Source organism: Platalea leucorodia (assembly GCF_965183815.1).
Source record: "Platalea leucorodia genome assembly, chromosome: 4".
In the NCBI taxonomy this organism is placed as follows: domain Eukaryota; kingdom Metazoa; phylum Chordata; class Aves; order Pelecaniformes; family Threskiornithidae; genus Platalea; species Platalea leucorodia.
The window spans coordinates 115,961,269-115,979,970 of NC_138826.1; the positions used below are offsets into that span (position 1 = coordinate 115,961,269).

The window sequence follows — 18,702 nt, forward strand, 5'->3', positions numbered from 1 at the left end:
TATAGCAAAGAATATTTGAAAATATTCTGTATCTTAAAGAAGCTGTCAGGAACTGGTTAGTCATAACTTGCTAATATAAGCAGTTTTAAAGCAAATGGATATTAGAGAAGAAGTGACCAGGAACCAAATAAGTAAGTTACCCTTTTGTGTCCTTGACCTTTGACTCGCTTGGATCAAAATTTGACAAAGATTGCAGCTGCTAAGTATATTACCACGAGATGTAGGTAGTGGCTTTTAGTCAGACTGTAAAAATAACGCGCCCCCTGCCCGCCCCCCCCCGCCCCAGCGCCAATACAACTTAACTTTTTCTTCTGGCAAAAAGATAAAGAGGGAACTGACGTCTCTTGGAATATATAAACACTCCCTTGGAGTTTACAGGCTATGTGCTTGGTGGGGAGATTTAGCTGCTTGTCTTCTCGTAACTTGATGCAAGTCATGTGTTAAGTACTCGTACATTCAGCTGAAAAGTCAGTTGCCCTTATTCAAGGTGAGTCATATGATACAACATTTAAAATCAGAAGGTTTTCCTCAGGAATACTTTTAAATTCAGTTGGTGGAGAGCTCTTGAAAATATTTATTTGTAATATAAAATAAAATGAGAGGCTTTTGCAAAGCTGTTTGCAAGAAACAGTGAAATTTTACATGTATTAGTATTAGAAATGCTTCGTTACTATGTTAGCAATGGTATTTTATGTTCAGTATTGCTCGCTTTCCCAATGGCATTCTGTCTTGATATTTAGTATTCTTGAAACTACAGTTCTGGAGTCATATGAATTTATAAGAAATGTATCTTTTTAAAGTGCTATTTGTAGCATTTACTATTGCAGATAAAAAACTCAAAACTATAATTTCAAAGTATGTCAAAGATTAAAAAAAAAAAAAAACAAACAGAAATAACCTCTTTCCTGTAAATGTATCTCTTAATAATTTCAGGATTTTTAATCCCACCATCTGACCTTGGAGAAACTGGAATTATGTTTAAAGAAACACCGTGGGTTTGGGTTGAAACTCTTAAACTCTTATAGGAATTTTCAGAACCCATTTTAATTTTCACTATACACACTGATTCTTCCCCATGTAGTTGCTCTCATTTGGGGCAATAAATCTGATTCTCTGTCAGAATTGAAGTAATTCCATGTCAAACAATGTTTAAAAATTACTATTGGAGCTGGAGAAATTATTAAGAAAATACAGATAATATTCTTTGATTTTTATAATCTTATACAGAAGTATAAGTTAAGTAGGAAACAAAAAGTTTAGTAACATTTTGCATCTCTCCTCATATTCAGTTCCTTATAAATTGTCTTTTCAGAGATTTGAATGGACCATTTCCATTGCTAGTATTCTATTAACGACATTTGAAACAATGTTAAAAAGTACATACCCAATACTCTAGAATGTGGTGAAAATTCTTATTAATCCTGTAGTCCAATCTAAGTTTAATTGATACTATAGTCTCATAAACAATATCTAATTTTGTTATGGTACTTTCTATTCTGTTTAAGGTAAATTATTTTCTCTTGAATATGAATTCGGAGACGCAACTGCATTCTTATTGGGAATTTGTACTTTAATCTTCATATTTTACATTCAGTTGTGACAGATGAGAATAGCTTGTTGACTTCTATGTGAGATTGAGTGTTATGTTGTGAGTGCTCGTCATTGCAGTTGTGTCATGGATAATTTGAATTGCATAAATTGAGATACGTCTAGACTGCTATTGCATTGTGTTTGGTGGGAGAAGGGTGAATATTTTACAATTTGCAAAAGCTTGGAATAGACACAAGTTATTAGCAGCCAGTTGCTTTCTAGCTGTTTATTGCTAGTGCTCATGAGAGATACCTAGTCTGCCTCACATAACAAAAATCCATTGGAACAGCTTGTAGAAACAGATGGAAATGTATTTCGGTGGAAGGTGTATATCTTTTGAATTTGAAAATCTTCAGTATGTAAGCCTAGAAAAAAAGTCTGACAATGTCTAAAAGCCCTGTTTAAACATTTATGGAAGAGATAATTTCCATTTTTAATTCTAAAATGTGTATTTCCACACTTTAAAAAAAATCAAATTCTGAAAAGAACATATTTGAAGTTCATTTTTTCCCCAATGTTCTTTTCAGAATTTGCTTTCATTGAGAATTTGTGCTTCAGTATTATAGTTCTGCTTTTGCCAGACTGAAGATCCTGATCTGAACATATGTACAAAGATAGGAGAGTTGGTCCTAGTGATTTTCACTTAAAAGTTCTTCAGGTCTAATGAATTTCTAATTTGAGTTTGCTTTGAAGTTTGCTATTAGCCACATTATGCATCCATCCACTATATGAAAGAGCCTTTAATAACTTGGTGTTTTTATAATTGTCAAGTCATCTTTCCGTTATCTTTGTGAAAAGTGCAACAGGTTGCATGAAACCTTTGGGAGAATAGATTTTTTTCTTGATGTTACCTGTTTGCAGAGTTTCTATTGTTGTGTGCAGAGGCACAGAGTAACAGAGCTCGTAGAGAGGAAAGCAACTAAGTAAACCTGTGATTCAAATAAGGTGCATGTCCTCCAGCAGAAAAGCCAGGTTTACAGCTGTAAAGAGACACTTCTCAGTCCCTAGCCAAAGTAAAAAACTTTAGCAAAATCTGGCTTCTTTCTTGGTCCCTTGTATGTGCAGGTAAAGCAATCAAAGGGTAAAGTTTTGATGTGGGAACCACAACGAATCACCTGGTGGCAGGTGGATGAACTGGCTGACTTTTGTAGAAAGGGTATTTTTCTGAGATTGCAAGTAGTCTTTTGGTCATTCTACTTGCAAGTATCCCCAAGGACAAATTATTAAAATACCAAATGAGCTCAAATATACAGAAATAGTCATTGTTAATGTCAAGGGACCCATAAACTGCTGCTAGTTCAAGAGCAGGCAAAAGGTGGGTTTCCAATGCAGATACAAGGAGCAGTCTGGGCTCCGGTACAGACATGATATGATTGTGAGTTTAGTAGGACATGGGAGGACGCATCATTAGCCTGCTGACCATGGTACCTTATATGTCAGTGCATGCTGTATGTGTCTTTTTTTTTTAAATAAAAGTATCCTATAACTGTGTTTATGGAAATAGAAGACATGCTATTCCTACACCTGCTTTATTCTTTAGAAATCCATGAAGATTTTTCAACCCTTTAATCCTCATGAGTAAACTGGGAGTTCAGGTTGAGTTGTTCTTCTACTCCATCTTTCTGTTTTCCTTTGCTCTCTGTGTTTGGCCCTGTATGCATAATTAATTCTGTGACTCATACCTGCTTTAAAATTGATTTAGAGATGATCACAACATGTTAACAAGTGGAAATTGGTAAGAATAAAAAAGATATGGACAAAGACATCTAAAATAGAAAACAGCAGACTTTCTATTAGCTGGAGGTCTAAAGCAAATAACAAATTTGCAAATTCTGTGGATGTGATTAATTCCTGAGCAACAATAAATTACAAATTAGGCAGCTCTTTGTCTCAGTTACTCATAAACAGTAACAAATGGGAAAAAATATTACTGGGAGCTTATGTTTTACCATATGTCTCAGCATTGGTATCATTCTGATTTTCTTTACAACACCTTTCACTAGGGGCCAGATCTGAAGATATGTTAGCACATATTACCAGCAACTGTTGTTTTCCAATGACTGATTGCAGACATGTTTTTTTCTGAGACTGAATGATCTTGAAATATAAGGTGTTACATCTTTCAAAGATCAAAATCTAGACTCACTTTAAGAAGTCTGCCTTTCTGTAAGGCAATTGGGATTGATGAAACTAGGTGATGGTAAAGATGCAGCTCTGGAAAATCCAGTCATGCTTTTGTCATGAAGTTGCTGAAATGAAGTTTTATCCCTTCAGTAGCAGACTGTGGGCTGACAGAGATCTGGAAAGACAGGCTTCTAGTAGGTGCCTCCCATTAGATGCTGCCATTGCCACCAAGGTTCTGATGGACCTTGAGGACTTCCGTACTGGCATAATGCAGAAGCAGTCTGGGTAGCTCACACCAGTGGTGTAAACTCCTGGTTTTACCTGAAGTGGGAGCCATGGGCATTGCAGGCTGTGACAAAAGCAGAGGGCTATAGCTTCCTCCTTTGTCACAGAGAGATTTTTGAGAAGGTGCTTGCCTCAGGAAGAGTGTCAGCTGAATAATAATTTTGTCAGTTTGCCCTAATGCAACAGAGCTGAAAAAAAAAAAAAAAAAAAGAAAAGACTAATGAAAGAACTTATTGGTCTTTTAAAGAATTGGAATAAAAAAAGATAAAGATCTGTAACAAGTGACTAGCTTGCCAAAAGTACATGCAACTCTTTTTTTTTTTTTTTCTTTTGGCACTGGCTGTCACTGTCTGGCTGGTTTTGACATTTTATCTTCCTACCTGCTTCACGTCATGCACTTTGTACTTTGAGCTTTGGAATGAGATTTTTGTTCACTCTCTCCTTATGTTAGCAGCTTCTCTCAGGAAGATCAGTGAGTCTGTTGGGACCAAGAAGTAAGAAAAAAACATCAAGCCTTACAGCAAGAATTTTTTCATTGTCTGTCTGCACCTTGACAAAGGAGAGGAATGGGCTGTAACAGAAACTGTGGTCTCCTCACCGGGGCCGTCATCGGTGCTGTGCTGGCTATCTTCGGAGGAGTTCTGATACCAGTTGGAGATAAACTTATAGGCAAAGCAATAAAAAAGGTACAAATTTTTTCTTTTTTTTTTCAATCTATATGGTTTGTGGTTATTGAATAGTCATTATTTCCAAATCTTGTGTTTCTGGTTTTTTCCTTTTTTTTTTCTTTATTAAACGTAGTTTTTGTAATATTTGCAATCCAGACTTCCCTGGGAATAGATGCTGCAGCAATATTTTTTTAATGTATTAATTATATTGTCATGTTTACTTGCTTGCTGTCTTTCATGCTTCACATGAGAAACCAAAATATTGTTTTCAAGACGTGTTTTCAGTAATGTAATTTAAAGTAAGAGGTTTTTATTTTTAATTATGTTTTTTTCTAGTTTATTTTTTCCCCAAGATGATCCACTTACTAATTTTTCTGCATTTTTTTCTTATTTTAGTAATCACTCCATGCACTTATATTTACGTACTGTAAATAATCTAAACAAACTTCTGATGCAGAGTCTAAGCCTACACTTACATGCATTCAGCTCACATTCTGTGACTATATGCTCCAAGCCAATGTGCTCCACAAGACTACAGGATCTAATCATGTACATCTTGATTCAAGGATTGTGAAGAGCAATTGAAGTAGAGTGTTGTAGACCTGGCAAATACAATTTTTTTCTGTTTTTTAGATGATTTTATTTCTTTAAAATCCAGTTTTGTCTTTAAAGAAAAATGAAAAGTTAATTTGTTAAATCTTCAGTGAAAAGAGTGTATAACTGAGGGTCTAAATCATGGAGTAATCTGGAGTGAAAGACCATGGAAGCTCTGGGGTGTTCCCTATGGAGATATGGAGTTGCCTTGTGGTCACTTCAGCCAAGGTGGTCTCTCCTACAGTTAAAAATCTAGAAACCTTAAGGTCTTTGGCTTATGGTTAGTCCTCCTAATGATCTGCTGTGGTGCTGAAGACTGTGGAGATCTTGGAGATACTTATTCAAAGGTCCTCTGGAAGACTGCCCTTAACTTAACAGCTATTGAAGTCAATTGAGGAGGTGGATATATGAACTGTCAGGAGATGATAAACTGTCTGTTGAGACACTGTCTAGATTCTACCATCACTTTTTTAAAAAAATTGAAAAAAAATGGCTCCAACATAACATTTAAATTTTGTCAGCAAACTCAGAGAAAACATAACTGTAGAGGAATTTTCCAATTCTTACTGTATTTTTCATGAAATTTTCAAATTTATGGAGAATAAAAAAATAATTCTCACTAGAAAATGTCTCACCCACCTTGCAACGTTTGACAAAAAAGTCATACTCTCTATATTTGCAAATTATTTTAATTGATTGACATATTGAGGAAATGGCAGGTTTTCTAGAAAGCACATAGTTTTTAAAATGTGTATCATCTCCTTTTACATTAAATATTTACTTTGAGTTAATCCAGAGTGTTGTCTTATGCCATTAAGTATTTTCAAAACAAATTACATGTTAGCAATGTTATGTGTTCATCTGTTTACTTATAATAATGAACAAGTTATACAGCATGGTTTGCAAGTGTCTACATATGAAATTATACCTACATGAGTTCTTAGTGGTAAAGTATTAGACAGAGTATTTTTTCCTCAACTTCTTTATAATTTTCTGCATTGTAATCATGTTTCAGATGCTTGTACCTGTTTCAAGGCAGCCTGTTTGATATATATAAAAAGGAAAATTTGTGCTAGTATTCATGTAAAACATAAAAAAGTAAATTTGTAGAGGCTTTATTTATTTAAGTAAATGGATACTTTTTTTCCTAAGCACAAGTCATACTAGATTATTTTTTTCCTATTTATCATGCTGACTATTTTGTGAGACCATGAGACTCTAAACCAATTCCTTTTCAGAAAAGATATGCCAAGGTGCAACATCTGAAATATGTCATCAGTTCAGCAGATGCTCAAGAGAGACTTGAATCTAACTAATTCTGATTTACTCGTATTGATGAAAGGGCTAGTAAGAAAAACAAATATTTGTTGTTCACTGCAGTTATATTTAAGATAAATTTAGAGCTGACTGCAAAGGAAAGAGGTTTGCTGGACAGAGCATACTGAAAATACATTTTTTTCTGAAATCTTTCACTTTTGGAAATGTCATTTTTTAAGGAAATGTTTGGTAGAAACAGCTCAGTTTCAATGACAATTTTATTTGGAGTGTCTCAAGAATAGAGACTCTGGGACAGGAAAAAAACTGATGAGCAAGACGTTCTCTCAGATATGGCCTGTAAGCATTTATGTTTACATTTGGACTCATATGAGGCAAAGCCTGAACTTAGGTTCTCACCTACTGGGTGAAGACACATGTCAAATGTCAAAAAAAAAAAAAGAAAAAAAAAAAAGAAAAACTGTTTCAGATGTCACCATTATAAGCAAAATCATTACTTAAATTCTGCACAGTCCAAAGCTTGAAAAAAGACCCCTAGTTTTTCCTCTGCCTATCCTATCTCAGAGTAAATCCTAGTTCTTTGTGCAAGTTGACAGCAACACAGTAAGACCAAATCTATATTTCTATTGGAAATGAATTTTGCTATAAAATGTTATTGCTGGATTAAAGAAACAAATGTTGAATAATTTTTTCTCCTGCATGACTAGTTTGAGAACACTTCATACTATAACAAGTCAAATTGTCATAAATTGTTACCAAGATTTAGTCAAATCACCTTATTATCAATTTACTCTCAAGCAAGTCCAGTTGAGCTTCTTAGCATCTCCCAATAAATAGGGCCAGCTTTAATTTCAAAAATTGATGCAATCAATAGTTCTTACCATTCTTGTTCTGCTAGCAGCAGCATCTTTGCCGCTTACCAAACCCTAACAACAACCTCATTTCTTCTTTATTGCAGTCACTCAGAGATTAGCCTGAGTAAACACTGCAGGACATATTTTGCTGGAAGACTGCATACTGTTGTTGCAGCAAAGAGAAAGCATCTGCAAGTGTATAGACAATCTCAGATGCCCTTAGAAACTTGACAGAGACTCTCAGGGTATAGGCTGCTATCTCCCAGCAGGCAGGTACTGTTCTCCACCCATGAACAGTCCATGGGTGGACAACCCAAACAACGTCCATGTAACACCAAGATGTCACCTCTTCATGTGTTCCAGTTCATTAACATACATCTGTGCTTCAACACAAAACACATTGCTACCTTCTCTAACGCCAGACTGCTCTACCTCTGTCTCAGATCTTTTGGGGATAAGCTGTTTCTACCCCTGCCTCCAACAGTTTTGAAGAATTTCAACATTACATACATTTTCTTTATCTTTATAGAGGCTCTTTAAAGAAACTGTCACTTGAAGAGCACACTCGAAATGACACCACCAGCAGCATCTTGGCAGGGATCCACTGAATGAGATTAGTACTAAGCTATTTCAGCTCTGATACTATTCAGGGAAAGGAGACTTCCCCCTTAAAAGGTGCATTTGATTTCAGTACCGAAGGGCAAAAATCCCAGTTTCCCCAAACACTGAATCCATCCAGAGGGGAGGGATGCCTTTCCATGAAGGCCTTAGGGGTTTAGAAAACTGCCATTGGTAAGTTAGGAGTGAAACATGGAAGTTTCGGAGTTCTTTACAAAAAACGTTTTGTTTGAGGCTATCAAAATGTACCTTTTTAATTGACTCCACACATTTCAGTTGCACATTGCCATGTCTATTATCATTATTATTAGACATTATCATGTCTAATATTAAAAAAAAAATCAAAAGGAAACGTGAATTCAAAACAACAAATCAGAATGCTTGCATCTAATATTGTTGAAAGGAGATATTTTGACATGGCTCAATTACTACTTTTTGCCTTTTCCTGCCTTAAAACAATATTATTTATTTAGGCAAAATTCCCATCATTTCAGTTATGATAAAACTGTTATTTTTTTTTTTTCAGCTGATCAGCTCTTTTTTCCAGCTAGGTCTAACCTCTCAAACCCATTGGTAGCTGATTCATTTGCCAGAAAAATCTTTATCACCACTTCTCTAAGAGCTTTTGCTTTCTACTTGAGCGCGTGAGCTCAGGAGGTTAACAGAAGCCACATAATGCTACTTAATATATTTAATTCATGATGAATTGATAATACAGAATGGTGTATGATTTGCCACAATACCTCAGTGCTGCACTCTTTCTGTAGAGTCCTCAGGGTTAGTCTCTGCTATTTTTAGAAATAAAGCTATTAATTTTAGCTATTATTATGTTTAGCCATCTGTCTCTCTACATATCTGTCATCTATGATTGGCCAGATTATATCTCCTCAGCTACTGGAGGCATAGGAAACACTTCTAATTTAAAATTGTGTTTGTGACATTCACATGCTACTTCTTTATCTAAACTAATGAAGCTGAAGCAACTGCTGGCTCTCAGCAGAACATAAGTGATCTAATCACACATATTCCAGCATTATCAATGATAAACTTGATTGGCTTCCATAATTTTTTATGATCAAGGACTGAAAAAGGACTAAAAGTTTTGATCCAACAAAGCCTGAATGGAAAGGCTGATAATAAGGTAATAATCATCACTTAAAAAGTAATAAATGGCTATTTGTACTTTCAGTTGCAAAATAGAAGAAGATAATTTCCTTTCCTGGAACTTACTCAGTTTTACACAATTGTATTGTTCGTTTCCTCCAGCTTACACGTGCAGCTCAACACATACAACACATAGAAAATAAAATAGTAACAATTTTGTTACAGCCTAAAGTATTCATGGAATCTCTCAGTTCCCAGAAAATGGCATCTTTTGTCCACCTGGCCAGATCCTTTGTCAAGACAGCAACTTTGTCTTACATTTTGTATTTCTTCATCAGAAATCATGATGGCTGAATTTAGCGTAAAGCAACAAAGTACAGCAAGCTTCTGTTGCTGACTGCTTAGCATTTCTTGAATTTATGTATTGCCAGTTGACCCTCCACAAGTAGGGGAAAAATTGTGTCAGAAACAAAAGGGATTAAAGTTCCTATTGATTTCACTCAGTCTTGCACAGTTAGGTCATGAGATGAACTTGGTTGCGTAGTAATTCCATACTGTATAGCTACTTTTGTTAATAATAGTTAACTATTGCATAAGATATTAAAGCTGATGTAGGTTGAGTACGGAGTTGAGAAATGTTTCATATTATCAATTGCAAATTAGTAGTTACCCAAATTACCCTACCTTTCGTAATATCACAAAGCATGGCAGTGTTACTAGTGGAATATACAAGCGATCAGCCATAGAGAGGGGTAATATTTAGGGCTGGCCTCACCAGTGATCAGACAGCCAAAACCCAAGGGCTTGCTGGTGTGAGGATATTAGTTTTATTAAATGAAGATATGAATAAAGACAGAGCTCTAAATTTCCTTCTGCTTTAACCCACCATTTGCACTCTTGAAGTATGTGCCAGAGAATCATACACACCTCCTTTGTGGGAGAAATGTTATTAACAATAATGACTGAATGCCACCAAAAATAACGGTCTTGCTCCCTTCCTCCCACTCCCTCTTTTGTCCTGCTGCTTCCCTTATTTTAACTCTGGTTCTCATCTGATCCTTTCCCCTACCCACATCACGGAGCCAAGTGGCTCACTGGTAGAAAGGTAACCCAGCAAAAACAACAACAACAAAAAGAAATAATCTTCCTCCAGTCCAGCAGGCAGAAACAACTCCCTGAGGAATGAGATCTGGCACAAAGGAAGGGGGAGGCATGTGGATCAGGTACCAGGGGCTGCAGGAGCTGGCTTGCCCCTTTGGCCACAGCACTGTCAGGTTGGATCAGCTGTCCCCTTGAAGCATCCCCCAAGAGTGTTCACGGTGGCATTAGCACAGAGTAAATGGTGGGCTGCAAATCCAAATCATAACTCGTTGTGACCTGGCTGTCCCATGTACTCAGGTCTCAGGGACCTCTTTGTACAATGCCCAAAGTAATTTTTCTCTATTGGCATTTCCTGAGGGTCACGATAGACACACTAGTTATTCCTGCATGAAAAATAAAGGAGAACCACCCCACCTCTTTAGGTGGACAGCAGATTTGTTCTAGATTGATAAGAAAGTACATAGTATTGTAAAGTGCAGTAAAAGGCAGTACAGAAAGTACATGAAAAGGCTCATCACATAGCCTACAGTCTCAGTTTACACAAAAAGTTGTCCTGGTTGTACTAAAAAGCTAGTATAAAGTCCTGCACACTCTTAGCTTTCCCTGCAATAGCAGAGAGAGGATTAGAGGCCTAAATCCACCCTTTGGAACAAATAAGATCATTTGCATGGAGAAAGCTGTGAGGAAGCATGTTCTTTATATTCTTCCAAGTCAACACAAAGTCATAAGATGTGATTATTGCAGAATAAACATTTTTCAAAGTGCCCAAAATGTCTAAAGCTAGAGGCAGGTTGGGGACTATTTCTGTGCCTCTCAAGGATGGGACAAGTCCTATGGCTCAGGCACTCGGAGCAACCTCTCCAGTGGCAGGGGAGTCCACATATCATTCAGTGCTATTATAACCCCTAGCAAAGGCTTATAAGGGGAGGGAGGAATGGATGGAAGGGAAAAGTTAAAGCTTTTAAGAAGCAAGTAACACTGCTTTAAAAGCTGTTGTCACAAGGTTGAAACTTCTCTATTCATTTCTGTGCCTGTGTGCTTTTGACTTCTAGAGAGATTAGTTTGTCCTCTTGACCATATAGTTGCCAGGAATCCTCAACCATTTCCCTATCCCAGTTACACAGAGGCAGGAGGTCAAATCCTGGCATCTGCCCCCATCCCAGGACCCTGCTGAGTGCAGATCACAGACAGACTCCGAGCAGTCCAAGCTGTGCATTTCTTTATATCAGTCTGCTTCTCTCAGATCCTTTGAGCAATTCTCTGTGGAAACTGAAAAGGTGATTTCCAAATCATATAAGCATTCCTCTCTTCACCAAGGAGATGGTCTTCCCCATGCTGGATCACAGCTTTGATAGACTCTTTGGCCTCCTGAGGTTCGCAAAACAAGGCTGTAGAGAGTTTTAGCTGTTGGGTTTGAGTGTAAGACCTCAAGCTGATAACACATTTGCTGTGGCAAGATTTCCTTCCCCTCTCACACAGATGCACATAAATTATAGTAGATATTCAGACAGCAAGCCTAGTGTTTTACACTCCCAGCAAGGCATTTGCAACTCCACCACACAGGTTTTCCAGAGACAAAGCCTTGCCTGTGTTATGAGTTCTCCAAGACATGGTATTTGTTTCTAACTGCAGCAGTTCTTAATTGGTAGTATTCATTTTTATTGATGGTGCTTGCTAAGCAAACTCTAGAGGCAGAACATTAAGGTAGGAAGAATATCTAGCAACTTGTAATTTAAAATGTCTTTTCTTGCTATCTGGAGGGATTCCAGCCTTTTGCTTCCTGGGACTCTGTGAGCTGTGCAAATTAACTAATTAATATTGCACAACTCTAATAAAAAAACATTTTATACGTTGGAGCCAGGCAGCCTGGATTTTTCTTCTTATTGAAAAAAAACTTTTCTAAATTTTTACCACCAAGAGGAAAAACATTATCCCAGGACTTCGTGAAAATCATATAGAAAAAGACCTGATGTAGACCAGGAAATGTACCTTCAAACTCTCCTTCTCACTGTGCAGTCCCAAGGTCTGAATAGGCATTTACTGTATCATAGCTGAGTGCCACAGACAGAAAGCTTTTGGTTACCCTAGAATGGTTCCTGATGTCCCGTCTTGTCCTTATATCCACATCTTTCCCCCATTTCCTGTACCCAGGAAACCTTACTAACAAAATGTTAGCAAAACTGGAGAGATTTCGTAGAAAGTCTCAGTTTTGGTGACAAGAGTTTTCTGACCAAAAAAAAAACCAAAAACCTAAAACAGTCCTGCAAGCACTATTTGCTTTCTCTGGGTGCAAAATTACTTAATGCCTGAGTAATGCTCAGAGATAACTCTTGTTCCTCCCCTGGGCTATTTACAATGTATGAAAAGTAGTTTATGAATTCTAAAAACTGCTGGGTATCATTCAGTCATTCAAAGATTTTCTTTTTACAAATAATCAATGGATGTGGCAAGTATTTGGGAACTACAGCAATGCCTGACCACAGCAGTAGGAAAGTTTTTCTACTGGCTACAGTAGCAATTATATCAGCTTTGTGGTCACTTATTTTAAGGGGACTCACTTGTGCTCTCACTAAGCAGGAATGGTAGGCTGCCTTCAAATGTTGGCCAAAACTGTGTGCTGTATGCCTCATATTGATGATAAAATAGTTTTGTTTTTTCTTTTTCTGTTTGTTTGAGAATCTTCTACAATCATCTGCAACTTGTCACTCATTTTTTTGGTTAATTTTAGCTTTGATTTTTGTCCTTTTAGGATGCTGTCATTGCAAATGGTACCATTGCTTTTGAAAATTGGCTTGTGCCAGGAAGTACAGTTTACAGGCAATTTTGGGTTTTCGATGTGCAAAATCCTTCAGAGGTATTAGACACAGGAGCACATCCAATACTTGAACAAAGAGGACCTTACACATACAGGTAAGCAAAGACCCCTGAATATGTGATGTCACATCAGAAGTTTTGTTAAAGTCAGAGAAAGTTCTGCTGAGTTAAAATTTGTTTTTGAAAGTACGGCATCATATTTTAGTCAGACTTGACAAAAATGCCTAAATTGCAGCTACACACAGTGATCACAAACACTTTCTGTATAGCATCTCACATTGGGAAAATGCATATAGAAACAGGCAATAGGGTGTGAAGCTGTTTGCTCTTGTGAAAAATGATTGCTCATTAGCAAGGTGCTTGCCACAACAACACACAGGCGCAGTGTCATTTGTTGCTGTTCAGTTTTTGCCAGCCTTTTACATAGAAGAAACTATGCCAGATGCCCTAAATCCAAAAGTTTATCTTATCACCCGTGTATCACTCACATTTATTTTAATAATGTGTTTTGATTCTTTGTTCCTTTATGACTTATTCTTAATCTGTAGCTTTTCCTTTTTCAATTTTTCCTCTGGAAAACATTCTTTTTTCTGAATATACTAGCTAGGGCCTAGATACAGCAGTCCATCCCCATTCAGAGAAGCTTTTAATCATCTGCTTAATTTTAACCATGATGTTGACGGACTAGTTGTTGCTTCCTGAGTCATTAAGCCCAATACCCAGCTATCACTGGCACCACTATTATGAAAGTTGCTTCCCTAAAAACATGTTTCTTTCTTGATATCTTTGGGGATGTATATTGTATTCGCAAGATGGTTTTGCATTGCAGCATCTACAGCTGAGGTGCTTTGATGCCTGAAAGATTATTTTTTCTCATTGGAAATAGAGAACTCTTGGTTCATAGAGTACCTGGAAAGACACAGGAATCAGGAAACTAACCAGTTAAGAAATACTGCAGAAGGTGAATTCCCGCTAAACAGAAATGTTTTACTCTGATGATGGTTGATGGTGCCTATTTTCTCAGGGACAAATCTCTGCCAGAAGCCTAGATGAGACTATGTAAGAAATGATGGCTATAGCTCTTCTCACTGCTGTGGTCATGCTTACCTGGAATATTGGATCTACCTGAATCACTGTGACACTGAGTCTCTCTCTCTCAATCTCCCTTTAAATATTTAATTATTTATTACAGTGTAGAACAACTGGCCTTGAAACACAACTGTCCCCGCAATTTGGTTGGGAAACCTTGTTTTAGGTCTTTAGTTTCCAGTTAGAAGTAACATTAATTAGAGAAAAAATCTCCCAACTTTCAGGTAGGTGCTCTACACATTAGGCTATTAATTAAAATGACATGCTCACAAACCAATCTCGAGAAGCCAAGATCCAGCTGCTTTTGCGTTAAGGCCCACCTGCACTGGCTACATCTGTACCATGGAGAAATGCTCTCGGAACATTTTGGTCCTCCCACGCCCAGGCTGGAAGGTCTGATGGAGCACCCTAAAAATCCCTTCTGGGATGGAGCTGGGACAAGCTTTGTGGACCCACAGCATAGACTAAGTCATATGATGCCTGCTGGATGCTGCCCCCACAGAGGGGTCAGCAGGAGGACAGGGACCTGAAGAGTTGAGCTAAAGCTAGAACAGCAGCAGCTCAGAGATTTGTACCTTAGTGATCTGCTGACAGGGCATGCTTGAGAGGCTTGTGAGAATCTCAGTGGAGCTGGAAGACTGCTTATAATTCTCCACATGCATATGAAATGTTATCAAAGTGACTCCTATTATGGATTTAACCTGTAATCTGTTTTGTTGCAACACAAGCCTATAAAATAAAAACTTAAGAGTGTTTCTTAACTATTCTGAGTCATCCCCTTCTAATTACATGCAGCCATGAGAAAGCTTAGAAAAAAATGTGACGAAACATAATTAGTTTAAAACAAAATATAAAAAGATACAAGGTCTATTACTGAAATAAAAATAAAAAAGAAATATTTGTTTTCATTTTAGTATTGAGAAAAAAAAATCCATTAGGCACTAAGGGAATATTTCCAAAAGAACAATATTTTACTGAAAATGGAATTTTTACGTATATTCACATGAAAAGTTTAGAATCCTTTCAGTGGTTATAAAATGTTAAACGTTCATCTACAAAAATGTTCATCAATTTTTCAAAAAACTTCAGTCAGGCATGATTATGTGTTGTCTTGAAAATCAAATGTTAAAAATATTCTGTGTTTTTATTTTTTATTTCAAGGGTGCGATATTTACCCAAAGAAAATATCACAGAAAACTCTGATGGCACAATATCCTACATGTTGCCTAACATTGCTCATTTTGAACCTGATATGTCTGTTGGGACAGAAAATGATACCATCACATGCCTCAACCTTGCTGTTATTGTAAGTAAAGAAACAAACCCATAATGTCCACATTCAAATGTTGAGATACTGGAGGAAACTGGGGAGAAGTTAGCATTAGTAATACTGAAACTGCCACAGGATAGATTTCCTCTTTATGAACTCAGATGACATGAGTGTCAGCTATACTGAGGAAAGCTTTATTACTGTATTTAAAAAAAAAAAGTAAAATTCTGAGGACATTGCATATATATTAAGGTTCCCTTATATTCCCAGGGTAATCTTAATGGTAAATGAAAATTGACTTGTTTGTTCCTGTCAATGGAAGCAAAGTCATCAGTTTGGATGGGATGTATCCAAAAGCATCCTCCTAGTCAATTTTAGTGTGGGAATGAATCAAGAGCTTGTGGATGGATTCTCTTTCTGTGTGAGGTACAGCATGAACAGTACAAGTCGGATTTGCCATGTTCTTTCCATAATATCCTCAGTCCTGCTTTGCAGGGGAGGCTGTATTAAATCCCATGCTTGGTGTATGCATGGCCTCGCTGCCCCAGCTGCTTGCTCCCATGGTGGCCCTCAGCACCACTGCAATGGCATCCCCTGAGCTGTCCTGTCCTACTGAGACCTTAGTCCTTCAAAGAAAAGCACAGGAGTCCCCAACTAGAGTAGTGCCAGAGCCTTTTCAATCCAGATGTTTTTGTGTTGTCACAGGCTGAGAATTTGCCTTTGATTAACATTTACAGTTTTCATATTTATATTCAACCCTGTTTGTGTTGCCTTATTGTCTTGCACTAACTCTGTGGTGTCTGTGTGTGAGTGTTCAGGATCACTGCAAGAGGGTGGGTGCTAGGGGCAGAGTGAAGAGATGCTTGGTGTTAACACAATATAGAATCATAGAATCAGTCATAGAAGAACCTGTGTTGGAAGGGACCTCAAAAGATCATCTGATACAATCTTTTCTGAGAAAGGGAGCCTAGATGAATGTTGTGGTTTAAGTCCAGCCAGCAACTAAGCACAACAGAGCTGCTCTCTCACTCCCCTCCGGTGGGATGGGGGAGAGAATCAGAAGAGTAAAAATGAGAAAACTTATGGGTTGAGAAAAAGACAGTTTAATAGGTAAAGCAAAAGCACTGCATGCAAGCAAAGCAAAACAAGGAATTCATGCACTGCTTCCCACCTGCAGGCAGGTGTTCAGCCATCTCCAGGAAAGCAGGGCTCCATCACGTGTAACGGTTACTTGGGAAGACAAATGCCATCCCTCTGAACGTCCCCCCCTTCCTTCTTCTTCCCCCAGCTTTATATGCTGAGCATGGCATCATATGGTATGGAATAGCCCTTTGGTCAGTTGGGGTCAGCTGTCCCGGCTGTGTCCCCTCCCAGCTTCTTGTGCACCCCCAGCCTCCTTGCTGGTGGGGTGGGGTGAGAGACAGAAAAGGACTTGACGCTGTGTAACCACTGCTCAGCAGTAACGAAAGCATCCCTGTATTATCAACACTGTTTTCAGCAGAAATCCAATACGTAGCCCCATACTAGCTACTATGAAGAAAATTAACTCTATCCCAGCCAAAGCCATCACAATGGGATTTTCTAGAACCCTGTCCAATTGCACCTTGAAAACCTTCGGTGATGGAGACTCTACAACATTCCAGTGATTGACTGTTCTCACTGTAAAAAATTTCTTTCTTCTATCAAGGTGAAACCTTTCCTGGTGCAACTTGTACCCATTGCCCCTTGTCTTCTCCCTGTTGCTCCTTGTGAAGAAAAAGCCTCCATCCTCTTTCTAGCCACCCTTTAAGTACTGGAATATTGTGATGAAGTCCACCTGAGCCTTCTTTTCTCTAGGTAGAAAAGACCTAATAAATAAAGGCAAATTACTTTATTCAGACCAGATATATTCTGCCTGTGTCCTAATTTTGGCCAGCATCTCTCTTTCAGAAAGCTGTTCTTGTTTCTGTACTCAGAGTCCTTCATGTCATGGTATTAACTAACACTGCTCAGCTCCCACCCTTTGGACCACGTAGCTCTTTATGGGTCTAAGCACAGGCTCATGCCTGGAAGCAGCCGTGTCAGGGGAGATGGGAACAGACAATCCAAGCCCCATTTTGCTGTTCAGAAACAAACCGGTGTAAGCCCAAATTCCCAGAGAGGCTCTGCCTATCTCATTTGACAGCACTGACTTCAATCCAGTAAAGCCCAGCTTTTATATCATAACTTTGTCATCAAAATACTCACAAGAGAATTCAGGGAGATGTTTTTCACACTTTCTTAACCCCGAGGGGATTGAACCCACATCTCCTCTGTCTCATAATCTTGTCATACCCATGCTTTCTGCTTGCTCTGTGTTCAAGTTCAGACAAAAGCAAAAGAGTCATGGGGGGCAGGAAATGAGAGCAAAAGAGACTCTTCCATTGCTATCCCCACAGCACTAAGTACAAATGGTTGATCTACTAAAGGGCTGAGCACTTGCTCTAAGAGAATAACTTGGTTTTACACAGATTTATTTATCAAAATTGTTATGATTTCCTGCTTCACCAGACAGGCCAACATAGATCATTTCTGTTTGCTCTCCACAAGCTATTCAGTGCCTTTAGGGACTTGACTTTGTGTTTATGCCTCTGGGAATCATTCATTACAATTACTGCTGGTAAATCTGCATTATTCTTCATTGAATTAGGAAAAGTTCTCCATTATTTTGAATTAAAGCTGTTCAGAAAGGACTTGTTTGTTGCAAATATGTATTCTTTCTAAGTAAAGAAATAATGGAAATTCAGCACTTGGTCAGTTTTATGCAGGATACAGTTGTATTGCTGCTAGCGTAACAGCAAATCTAAACCACTTATCTAAGCCAATAATTACCAAGGCTTGTATATTTTTACTTACATGTTTATAGTGCAAGTGAATCTGAAGTATGTGACATATGGAGATGACAGAAAAGAGGCAGAAAACTGAAAGTGGTACAACCCATGTTATACAGATAGGGATTTGAGATTAGTACTTGGAGCTATTCAGAAGCCATCTGGCCATGGTCCTGCGCAACTGGCTCTCGGTGCCTCTGCCGAGCAGGGAGGTTGGACCAGATGACCTTCAGAGGTCCCTTCCAACCTCAACTGTTCTGTGATTCTGTCATTAGGGATGATCTAGTGAACTCATGTAAGCAGTAAAGACAAATTGCCTGCCTTGGTGTATGTTATGCCCAGTAATTATTTTGTTAAGGAGTCTCAGTTTTAAGTAGAAACTTAAGTTACAGTGAGCTGCAACTCTGGAAACTGGCTTTGCCAGAGATTTCTTGGAGTCAGTCTCTGTGTTTTTGATCCAAAGCACA

At 38.0% G+C, this 18,702-nt stretch overlaps 1 protein-coding gene across 2 annotated transcripts in view; it reads left to right on the plus strand.

Moving 5' to 3' along the window:
• The first annotated feature begins 370 nt into the window (after positions 1-370).
• Positions 371-18,702, plus strand: part of CD36 (CD36 molecule (CD36 blood group)) — a 30,293-nt gene continuing 11,961 nt past the window's right edge. Inside the window, exons 1-4 of one of the 2 annotated variants that reach the window (XM_082309692.1) lie at positions 371-487; positions 4,454-4,685; positions 12,963-13,123; positions 15,278-15,422. In XM_082309692.1, coding sequence (XP_082165818.1) covers positions 4,566-4,685; positions 12,963-13,123; positions 15,278-15,422 — 426 coding nt within the window. In that variant the 5' untranslated portion in view covers positions 371-487; positions 4,454-4,565. Of the gene's footprint in view, positions 488-4,450; positions 4,686-12,962; positions 13,124-15,277; positions 15,423-18,702 lie in introns of both variants that reach the window. The other variant, XM_082309693.1, reaches the window with a different exon arrangement.